At 42.4% G+C, this 12,057-nt stretch overlaps 1 protein-coding gene across 1 annotated transcript; it reads right to left on the bottom strand.

Annotated features, from left to right (window-relative positions):
- Positions 1–348: 348 nt before the first annotated feature.
- On the bottom strand, positions 349–5,169 carry RPL7A (ribosomal protein L7a). Its single transcript, XM_082207888.1, has 8 exons — positions 5,133–5,169; positions 4,788–4,908; positions 3,271–3,420; positions 2,792–2,932; positions 2,186–2,265; positions 1,488–1,618; positions 1,110–1,179; positions 349–517 (listed from the first exon to the last, which is right to left on the bottom strand). Exons 1-8 carry the CDS (start codon positions 5,133–5,135, stop codon positions 413–415), a joined length of 801 nt encoding a protein of 266 aa, XP_082064014.1. The 5' UTR covers positions 5,136–5,169; the 3' UTR covers positions 349–412.
- Between the last annotated feature and the right edge of the window lie 6,888 nt (positions 5,170–12,057).

The raw sequence follows: 12,057 nt of genomic DNA, 5'->3' as shown, positions 1-12,057 counted from the left end.
AGGGTATTTCAATTGCAGTCTCCCCTGTGAGCTGATCAATTTCTGTTGTCTTGTCAAGGCAGCTTATAAAATGTTCTAGAACCCAATATACATGCAGCTAACATTGGCCAAAGCTCCATGAAGGTGTTGTTTGAGCTTTCACACTTGCAGAGATAAGCTTCCAGGGTGCTCATTATTGGGGCAAATCTTAAATTCTCCCCCTTGGGACAGAAAATGGAGAAAGGAACGCTGGAATATATTCTTCTTAGGTGCTATGGAATCCCCCTTCACTAGACAAGGCTACCAGAAGACATAACTGACAAGAGCACCACACTCTAATCACTAAAAACTTACAGAAAACTAGAACACTTTTTTTTTTTTTTGCAGTATTTTATTTTTATGGGAATAGCTTCTTGAGGAAAATCTGATACATCTATCCAAGTTTAGTGGCCAGTTCTTTAGCCTTAGCTTTTTCAAGCTTAGCAATGCGGGCCACTGACTTCGGCCCCAGAAGATTGCCGCCCCAGTGACGACGAATCTGGAAGGAAAAAAGATTGCACACATGTCAAAGTGACTTACAAAACTTACAATTAAAATTTAGATTAAATGGTACAATTTGAGGATTTAACATTCACAGCAATAACCTGAGTGTCTGCTTTTAAGTACAAATTAGATGCAAAAACCACTACTGGAACAGAGACTCAAATCAACTCCACTTCCAACATTACAGCTGTGCTCTAACAAGTAGCAACAGTTTCAAACATTTTAGTACTATAGACACAGACTCTGGAATATTGCTAACAGGCTGTGTAACCCAATGGTGGCTCAAGTCCTTTTCTCCTGTGGGCATTTATAGATTCTCAATCCTGTTATCTTGCCCAAAATATTTTTAGATGCTACCAGCTCAGTGGGTCAACATGATACTGCTGTTCATTCACATTATTTCTGCTACACCATGAGGAAATTCTCTACACAGTGCTGGAATGAATTTTCATATTGGAGGCTGCTAGCAAGCCATTCCTGATTTCAGCAAGCTGGACAGTGGTCATGCCACTGCAAGGAAGAGGGGCACTATCCAAAAGCCAACAAATTAGTCAATATACCCACAGGTCCTATAGGCACAATCTTACCTCATCATATCTCTCATTGTAGTTGGTCTTGACAGCTTCCACGAGTTTAGCTAGAGCTCCCTTGTCCTCGCTGCAAAGGAGAAAACAGATTCAACAAGTCAGCAATTGAGTCTGAGTTATCCAAGTAGACTACAATTTAAAATACTGCTCTAAGTGCCACTTTTCAGGGCAACGTTCTCTTAAGGGGCCCCACAAAAGTTCATTGAGCTTCAGCAGTTGTGTTCATTCATTTCACCATGGCCAGATGCGGAAGGAGGAAAGGCTTTAGCAGCTGTTTAGCTTGCAGTTAAAAGAGTAACTGCCCCAAACCACACCAGCCTCTTCGGTTTCTTCATTTGAATTAGAAAATAGGCGAAAAATGTTTTCAGGGCTACTTACGGATTAACCTGAGTGAAGGCAACACAGGTACAGGTCTTTCGGTGGACAAGGCGGCCCAGCCTTGCCTTGCCTTTGATGATGCAATAGGGCACTCCCATTTTTCTGCACAAGGCAGGCAGGAAAACTACCAGCTGGATCAGAGAGGGGAGAAGAAATGCTTTAAAGTTGGCAGTGGTTCAGTTTTTAATACAATAGGAATGAGGAACTGTGGCCCTCCAGACTTCACTGGACTCCTAATTCCCATCAGCCCCAGTGGTTAGGGGTGATGGGAGCAGGAGTCTAATATCAGTGCTTTCCCCATCCCTGCTTTACAACAAGGGCTCTGGCAATTGCTCAGGGTTAAAAAGCTCGTATAATTTTGCTCTTCACAGATAGGAGTCAGGTGAAGAAATTCAAACATCATTGCAAAAGCCATACCCTGCTCTATAAAGAGTAAAGTTTGAAGATTTGTTAACAAGACTCAGTGATGTTGTCCAAAGTAAGTTGTACAGCCAAGCACATTTCAACAGTGGCCTGGCAACATTATGAATTATCTAGAGCAGGAATGGGTGACCATTTTGTTCAAGTTAAGGAAAGAAACAGCAGAAAACACCCGTGCCTACAAGAATGCAGTGGCTGCTATTCATTTTTTAAAAAGCCACTTAGCAGCATAAATATGAGCTTTCAGGTACAAGACCCCGACTCTTGCACCTCCGTACCTCAACGGGGTCTACATCGTGTGCGATCACCACCAGCTGCGCCTTCTTGTTCTCCACCAGAGTTGTAACGGTGTTGACACCTGCAGAAAAAGTCAGTTAACTTGAGTGTGCTACAAAAGTTTATGTTTTCCCATGTAAAAAAAAATAAATCCGGAGCTCCCTGCATGTGGAAAAGCACAGTGGCTCAAGTGGTGTTAACAAAGAACCAAGCTGCCAGCTTTTCCTAGCCATGTCAAGGACTAGCAAAGGAAGGGCCTGCTACCGCTCAGGGTTAAAAAGCTCGTATGTTTTGCTCTTCAGTCTGCAGTTCAGGTGAAGAAATTCATACATCATCGCGGTAGCCGGTGTGATGCAGTGGTTACCTGGGCAAAACCAGGGTTCAAACCCCAACTCAACCATGGAGCTCACTGGGCAACCTTGGGCCAGTCACTGTATTTCAACCCAGCCTACCCTACAGGCTTGTTTGCGAGGGTAAAATCGAGTAGGGGGAGAACCATCTATGCCATCTTGAACTTTTTGGATATCAACACAATAAATAAATATGGCCAGCTGTCCAAGCTTTCAATCAACCAGCTTAAATGTCCAAATATAAAGTAGGAAGGTTACCTGCTCTGAGCACAGGAGGCCTCTTGGTAGGGACGTCACCTTTCCCTGCAGCCTTTTGCTCTGCACGGGCCAGCAGCCTCTGCTTCTTCTCTTGCTTCGTCTCAGGCCTGTATTTGTGGGCCAATTTCAGAAGCTGAGTAGCTGTGGAAGACAACTAGAACCATTCAGAGGAAAGCCTCTCTAACACCATGTTCCCATTATCTCCCTTCCCTAAAGAACATGGCTTTTGTGCATCAGCGATCTTGGTGGTTGGGAGTCATCAAGGAAGCTCAGATAGCAAATATTTTGCTAGCATCATCTGCACACAAAGAAAAACCCTTTCTTACTATAGCACTGTGTAAAACTAGTTCTCTCACACTTGCCTCTTTCCAGCAAGCTCCCAAAACATGGGGTGCACATTCAATTCAAGGAGTCTGAACAGCTACCCCACCTCCTTCTGCAACCCCACCTTAGAACCAAGGAAAGGAGCCGGCCTTCACCTGTCTGGCGGTCCAATGCTTGAGTGAACTGGTTAACGGCTGGAGGCACCTTCAGCCTTTTGTAGAGGATGGCTCTTTGGCGCTGAAGTCGGATATAACGAGGCCATTTCACAAAGCGAGTCAGGTCCCGTTTGGGCTGAATGTCCTGCCCTGAAAGGCAGAATAACAATTCAAAATAACTGCTTCCTTAGCAATTACTGGTTATCCTTTTTTATCCCTGGTTTTCAGCCCAAAGCAAAGGTGGCAGGAGCATCAGAGATCTTGGTGGATAAGATTGTCAGCAGCATCACTCAGATAGCAAATATTCTTTTGCATCATTTGCTCACAGCCAGAGAAGCTTGGTCTTCCAAAACATAGTGGAAACACCAGGCCCTTCTAAATGCCTGTCAGAAAGTTTACTACTACATAGATCCTAATTTAGATAGAAATCCACTGATAAAGAAAACATATTTAGCGAGACAAGCAATTAAGAAATATATGATTTAAATTTAATAGATCTGTGGAAACTAATGCTCCCTACTACCAAGGGAGAATTCACTTCACTTTCCTATCACCAGTCCATCAGAATTTCTTTCAATTAGACCAATTTTTAACGTCTTTTGCTACAGTTGTAATATGGATAATGCTTTTCTGATACACATACTTTTACAATGTTTCACTCTTTAAGTTTTGTGTTGGATTATACAAATATGTTACTGAGTAATTTCAGATTATCAGACAGGCATATTCTTTTAAACGATATCCCCCTGTACCTATTGTATGGAAAGTGACAATGGGACAGTAAAAATAGATTCTGCATGCCCTAATAGTGGCTAAGGGACTGATGAACTGGAAGAATAGTTTTAATTCTCCATAATCAATAGCTTGATAACATGGCAATATTAACAACACATGAACAACCACTTATAGATGCACTTTCTTTGGATAACTATATTTGGAACGAGTTTATACAGAAAATACTAGGTTACTGATGAACATATTTGTAACAGAATATTAAGGCTATACATTAGTCTTAATATGTACAGAAACCTAATTGAGTATTTTTCTCTTCTTTTAATTCTCGTTCACGTTTTCCTTTTCTAATCACTTTTTTAAAAAATGAAATTCTTCCAATGAAATATCAATTTAAAAATTGCTACTGCCTAAGGCCTATACAGACATTTAAGATTAGATCCCTCCTCAATGATCAACTGATGCTTGCTTTACATTATTTTACTTTAAACTTGCTTTTAATTTTTCTTCAAAAATGATTTTACTGTATGGTTTTATGCTGTTGCATAACCTCAGCAATATATTTCTAGGATACAGCAGCACATAAATACTTGTTATAAATAGACAGATAGTAACTGGTCAAAATGCAACAAAACCAGCAGTATTCCCCATACACAGGTATTTTAGAGGCAGGCGTATTTCCCACTTCCCGTGAAAGCAACTTTACTCCTGTTTAGGCTCCATAACGGATCAACAGGGCTACAGAGACCCATCATTCCAACCCCCAATTCCTTTTTCCAACTCACCGATGCCGAAGTTCTTGGGCCTTTTCTCAAAGAGAGGATTTACAACCTTCTTTGCCTCCTGTTTCTTGACCACGGCAGGGGCCGGAGCCACCTTCTTCCCCTTGGCCTTCTTCCCCTTGGGCTGCGTAAGTTGAAAGAACGATTCGGTTAATTCCCTACCAAAAGCGGGCGAGCCGCACACACATCGGAGGCCTGCACCAGGTTCCCCATTTCATCCGCTCTCCCAAAATACAAGACGCCAGGGTGTCCCGTGCCTCCCCTGCCAGAAGAAACCCAACCATTAGCCCGTTTAGAGGACCGATGGCGACGGATTGAAAGTCCGCCGCTACAACAAACACAACTCACCATCTTGGCTTCGGCTTCGAAAAGGAAGGGCAGGAAGCGCGGGGCGGGCCTTAGAAATCCGCGGAGCGGAAGTAAACTCTATAGTTATACGTCTATGGTCGTTGTGGCTTTTCACCGTAGTGATGCAAGCCTATAGGAGGCCGCTCCTCATCCATAGAGAATCCTGGTCCGTGCCTAGAGCGTAACCGGTTTATTGCCGGTGACAGTATCAAAGCGAGCATGCGGCTGCAAACCACGCCTGCGCACGAAAGCAGGCTTGAGGAACGCGTGGACGGTCAGCCCCAGTCAGCGTAGCTTGGGTTCACGGGACACTTAGCGCACTCCATGCCGATTATGTTGTGAAACGAGCTATATGTTTAATTAATAATAAATAGTTCAGCAACATCCTTCTTTCCCCAACTGACCATGTCTGCCCAACGTTATTTCCTCACTTATTGCCCCTGTACATAAGACACAGATATTTGTGCAGTGATGTACAACAGCTCCTAAGCATGTACGGTGTGTGTTCCCTTAAGTTTCTAATCAGAGTTAAAATGAAGCACTACCCACGCCCCAAAGAAGCAAAGTATCCAAGGACACATGGCACAGCTTCTAAGCTGTTGGGCTGCCCACGTCCAAAATTCCCTGAGGCACTTGTCGCCACCTGTCCTGTATAATACAGGATTGCCCCATATTTGAATGTAAAACGCAACGTCCTATATTGAAACAGTTTCGTCCTGTATTTCAGGTCCGTCCCGCCCCCTCTCGCTGCCAAGCTACGGATCCTCTCCAAATGCATGTGTCCGAAAGGGTGTGTGAAAGGTCATGTATTTAAGCTCTGGGTAGCAAAGCACAGATAAATTCACGTGTGTGTGACAAATTCTAGTGGGGCCATCCGGTTAGGCTGCAATGGATGGTAATGGATTGCTTTGAAGTCACTTCAGCACCAGTGGGGGCGGGAATCACCCACCAAACACCCCACCCTACCCTGTCCTGTAGTTTGCTAGAACAATAGTGGCAACCCTAGCTCTGGTGGCTTGTGTTTATAAAAGAACCACAGGCAAAGTTGAGACTTGAGACTAGTTGCTGAGGATGAAATCTCCCCCCCTCCCGCACCCCTGCCTTCTCTGTTGTAAACTCCACTTCCCACATTTATGGAACACTCTTCTTAAGGGAAAGATTTAAGGTCCCAGATTAAATCCCTAACATTTCCAAGTAGGGCTGGGAGATTCCTATATTCATGGAGTGCTGATGTCAGTCAGTATATACAATAATGACAGCATACCCTCCAACATTTCTCTGATGAAAATAGGGACATCCCATTCCATAATTATAATTTTATTATTTATACCCGATACATCTTACTGGGTTGCCCCAGCCACTCTGGGCAGCTTCTAACATTTATAAAAAACAGAAAACATTGAAAAACTGCCTTCAGATGACTCAGGGTAGGATAACTCCACACCCTCCAACATTTCTCCAATGAAAATAGGGACAACCGAATGAAAAGTGGGACATTCTGAGATCAAATCAAAAACTGGGCAGGCTTTTCTAAATCAAGGACAGCCCTGGAAAATAGGGACACTTGGAGGGTCTGTACTGAGTTAGATGAACTACCGTATTTTTCACCCTATAGGGCGCACCTAGGGGTTTTTTCGGGGGGAATAAAGAGAAAAAAAATATTCCCTCCCCCCAGGCGCAGGGGTTGAGGAAGCCCGAGCTTCCCCCGACCCCAGCCCCCAGAACAGGCTGCTATCCGCAAGCCTCAGGAGCCCGGCGGGAACTCCCACGGGCTCCCCAGGCTTGCGGATAGCTTCCTGAAGCCTGGAGAGCAAAAGGGGTCGGTGCACACCGACCCCTCTTGCTCTCCAGGCTTCAGTGAAAGCCTGCATTCGCCCCATAGGACGCACACACATTTCCCCTTCATTTTTGGAGGGGAAAAGGTGCGCCCTATAAGGCGAAAAATACAGTAAATGTTAAAGAAAATAAGGAGGTTGGCTTTTGCTGCCCAACTCCCCAAGGGACTGAGTCCACTAAGTCCATGATTGGTCAGGAAGGAATGGCGGTAGGATGCACTGAAAGCAAGGCAGATCTTTATTTTTCTGTTGCAACAGAGTTCCCTCCCCTCCTTGCAAGGAGGCAAGAGAGACCTAGAACAATGGTGCGCAAGCCCCTATAAAGACTTTGAAAACTGCCCACCCTGTAGCCCAAGACCACCCCAAGAACATCATACATACATTGCAGAAGGTGGTCTCCAGCAGAAATTTGAGTGCGTTGCTTCTCTCCTGTCTACCAGAATACCTGATAACGCCTTACTGATTGCATTTTCTGGGTAGCCTAGCCATTCCTTTGAGATGGTAAATACTTTAGTTCCTGAATCTCCTTTTTACAAATTTACACCTTATTGATAGTCTGCTTAGTTTAGCAGAAACTTGCCAGACTGGATTTGCAGGGAGGATTTGCAAGTGAAAAGACAATTGGAAAGTTTCTCCCATCCTCCTGCTGCAGAGAAATATCTGAGGTCCATTGGGGAGAGTCAAAATGGTTTCAGGATTGCTCTCTTGTACTATTTTAGACATGTGGTTTATATGCTTATCTATGTGTGTTTACCTTGTGCATTTATGAACATTTATTCTATATATGCACCTGCCTGTTCTGCCTTCTTCCGGTTCAAAAGGGCCCATGCATTGGCGATCACACATCAATTGAATCACACACCTAATCTAGTTCCTGCCTGTATATCAGAAATTGAATCACTTCTCTGCTCTTTCACATGCCTCTAGTATCTGTGTTACATCCAATCAACAATCGTTTCATTTTTATTGTCTACAAAATGGGAAAGACACACTCATATTTTCAGCAAAATAACACAAAATTGACTTTATTCATTTTTTAAAAATGATTTTTATTGAAAAAATTCAAATATACATTTTCATCATTAAATATGTGATAGGAATTTTGAGGTCTTGGATATATGTTAAATGTTCATAAGTGTACCAACCAAGCATGTACATAGATGAGCTCATGAAGACCAACCTGAAACCATTTTGATTCCCAAACTGAGCAAATGTTTTCTCTGCAAGGTTAAAGGAAAATGGAAAAGCCTCCCCATTGTCTTTTCCTTCACAAATCCTTTCTTAAGGGACATTTAAGATATGAATAGGGTGTGAGGCTGTGACCTGGCTCAGGAACTAAGTATGTAACATTACAAAAGACTGGCCAGGCTCCCCAGGCAATCCAATCAAGTGACCATTAAACAGGTAACCTGGCAGACAGGAGGTAAACAAACCACTCAGATTTCTGCTGTAAACCGCCCTTTCTGTGATATAGGTATGATGGATCTGAGGGGGTGGTCTTGGGTTACACCCCTTCTGTGATGTATGTATGATGTATGGAGGGGTGGTCTTGAGCTCCAGGGAAGGGAATTAAAAACATCTACCGTATTTTCGTCCTATAGGGCGCACCGGCCCATAGGACGCACCTCGTTTTTTGGGGGGGAAATAAATAAAAAAAAATTATTTCCCCCCCCCTCCGCCCTGGCTGCCGCCCCAAGCCTCGCGCACCGGGCGGGACCTCCTGCCGGGCGCGCAAGGCTTGCAGACACTCGCCCAAAGCACGGGGAGCCCTCCGGAGGGCTCCCCGTTCTTCGGGCGACAGGCTGCCACCCCAAGCCTCGCGCGCTCGGCGGGACCTCCTGCCGGGCGCGCAAGGCTTGTGGACACTCGCGGGGGCTGCAAGCTGCTGCCCGCAAGCCTTGTGAGCCCGTGGGAACTCCCACCGGGCTCGCAAGGCTTGCGGATAGCTTCCTGAAGCCTGGAGAGCGAGATCCCGGCCGCAAAATGAGGTACGACTGTATATAATTTCCCAATATTCCTTAACTTATCTGCATGCCCACCACATATGCAGAAATGTTCCTCCCACTTCTCTGCATTTCCAATACATATCAGATTTAGATTTATACATTTTAGCTAATCTGCTTGGAGTTATATACCATCTATGTATCATTTTCAGATGGTTTTCTTTTAGTGTGTAGCATGCAGTAAATTTCAAATCTTTCTTCCATAGTTTCTCCCGGTGGTCAAATTCAATATGCCCTATATCTCTTGCCCACTGAATCATTGATTATTTTACCAGCTCATCTTTTGTTTCCCGCTCCAATAACAGCTTATACATTTTGGATAATATTTTTTCATTATTTTCTAATAGGATTCTCTCAAATTCTGAGCTTTGGTCCAATTTTTTTTTTTTTAATTTATCTTGAGCCATTCATTTAATTGATAACACTGGGGAACTTTTTGTTGTTGTTGTTGTATTGACACCTGCAGTTGTTCTGACCTAATTTTGATGTGCTGATTTCATATCAGAAGTTGGTTTTGTTCTGTACGCTCTAGGGTTTTTTACAATTCATGTTTTCATTTTTCACCATAATCTTTGTTTTTCACAATGCAAGAATTCAATATTTTATTAAACACAGCCAAAGTAGTACAATATGAGTATAAATGTAAGTGACTTGTATAACATTGAACATGACATGTATAGCATTTAAAATGACGTGTATATCTATGTACAGTTGGAGGTATGCAAAAAAAATGTATTCCATTAGGATACACAGTATACTAGGGAACAATTTTTTCCCATTTTCTTTTGCATGAGCTTTTTCAACTGTTCTTATATGTTCTTTCAATGCTGATTTCAAACCTGAAATTGATTTTTGTGTACATGCTATAGTTAACTTGCAATTTCTGACTTTTGCCGATATGTCATATTTACACTGGGGATAATTGGACACTGACACATTGATCTACCATAACCACATGGTAATTATTGTTTTGCAAACTTAATCTTTCTTTATTTTTACAGTTTTGTAACCTAAATATTTGCATTTTTCAGATTGGACCATGGCTTCTTCAAGTAGACAAAAATGTGTAAACAACCCTGATGCCTTTTGTTATGCTATTTTTGTCTGGTTAATACGATGGGTATCGGCAAGAAAAACCGACATGCTGTCGCCTATCCCAGTATTCCTTCAGCAATTAGACATATCCCGCACTCTGAGGAACTCCCAATTCCAGTTTTTAAGGGGTTTGTCTCTTCTGAAGATGAAGGAAGTGAACATGGTGAGGGAGCACAACTGGATCATCTGTGTGGATCTCAAAATGGTCAATTTCTTGCTTGGACAACAGAAAGGCTTTACCAAGTACCTGAATAACAATTGTAGATACCACTGGGAAACAAAAATAGAAGTCACTTGTGTGATCCTTGGGTTCTTGCCAAACCATGGGAACCCCAAAAGGCATACTCTTCCCTTTTCCTTTTGTCGGTCTCTAAGCATTTCCTCACAATTGTGACAAACAATATGCGGAGCCCATTTCTTGTCTTGGTCGCCCAGGGGAATTTCAAAATAGCTTTTATAGGCATGCCTCACAAACGGTGTTATATTGCATCTTTGACGAGGAAGTGCATAGCAGTCACATATATAACAAAAGGCATCAGGCAGTGTCCCCAGTGTAAATATGACATATCGGCAAAAGTCAGAAATTGCAAGTTAACTATAGCATGTACACAAAAATCAATTTCAGATTTGAAATCAGCATTGAAAGAAAATATAAGAACAGTTGAAAAAGCTCATGCAACAGAAAATGTAAAAAAAAATTGTTCCCCAGTGATATTGTAACCAATCTGCTACTTTTTTATTATTTCTTCACTGTCTTCAGTCTGAGTTCCTTCTCCGAAAAGTGCAGGAATTTTCTGTATGTCACCCATTGCCTGACCATATTTATTCTTTTCAAAGTAATGGCTTCTTTTGGCAATAAACACAATGGAGTTTTCCTTTCCAACAAGTTCTTATATTTCTCCCAGACTTCCCGATTTGAGAAACTCTTATGTATCTTAGCTTTCCCATACCATAGACATGCATGCCAGCCAAATTTAAGATAATGACCTTTCAGATCTAATGGATAAGCATTTTTTCAAACCAATCCATTCCTTTAGCCAGCAAAGACATGCTGCCTCATAGTATAACTGTAAAGGGTGAAGGAGGGTAAAGCCTCCTCTTTATTTATTATCTATCAGAGTTTTATACTTAATTATTGGTTTCTTCCCCTGCCAGATATATCTAGAAATATCTCTGAAGCAGCACAAACTGTTGACAATCAGGACAAACTGGAATAAAAACATTTCAGGTAATACATTCATTTTGATGGCTGAAATTCTACCCATTAGGGAAAGCTTCACTCTCCCCCCCCCAGCTCCAAAACTTTCTTAATCTCTTTCCAAACCTTTGTATAAAAATTGACTTTATTCAAACAATTTGTTAACAATTAGAGAAATGTACATTTTTTTCAATTAGACCCCCCCCCAAAAAATCGTACTTTTAAGACGCCACAAACATGTTACAATCAAGTGTTCAAGTGAACTGTCATCAGAAGACTAATGCTGAATATACAACTAAGGTCTCTTTTTCAACTAGCACTTCTCTTCTGCCTTTAAACAGCCACCTGACACATATCCTTAAACTGATAAATCTCCTGATTTGGGTGGAGGTAAAACAGAGGATACCAGCCCACATGAAGCTGCACATAGACATGGCCAGTTTGTCTGGTTTCTTTAAAGAAAGGTTGGAAGTAGTTTTGTCAGTAGTTTTGAAATGTTTTAGATGGCCCCGTCCTGTTTTCAAATACATGTATGCTAAGGTCCACATCCAGACTTTTACCAAAGTGTGAGCAGATGGTTTCAGAGAAGGGCGTGGTAGAAAGAGGCATGAGCTTATACAGTAAGTAGTTACATGATAGGGCTTTAATTCCTTATACAGCTGATCAGAAGGAAAAAAACCAAATACTCTAGCAGCTGGAGTATGAGAAAATGACTAAGGCCTGTTTCTTCAGTCGAAAACAACCCTTGAACATTGCTCCCTGAAGCTACTAAATAGAGCAGGTATTTGCGGGAC

This window comes from Podarcis vaucheri (assembly GCF_965113315.1).
Source record: "Podarcis vaucheri genome assembly, chromosome: Z".
NCBI classification, from domain to species: Eukaryota; Metazoa; Chordata; class Lepidosauria; order Squamata; family Lacertidae; genus Podarcis; species Podarcis vaucheri.
Note: the sequence above shows the minus strand (reverse complement) of the source record. Positions and strands in the feature narration are given on the sequence as shown.

Bases quoted from the DNA above. Each gene is read 5' to 3' on its own strand.
- RPL7A (XM_082207888.1), bottom strand. The intron at 2,933-3,270 runs GTGAAGGCCGGC...TGTCTTCCACAG, and splicing joins AGCATTGGACCGCCAGACAG to CTACTCAGCTTCTGAAATTG. The intron at 518-1,109 runs GTAAGATTGTGC...TTTTCCTTCCAG, and splicing joins ACAATGAGAGATATGATGAG to ATTCGTCGTCACTGGGGCGG.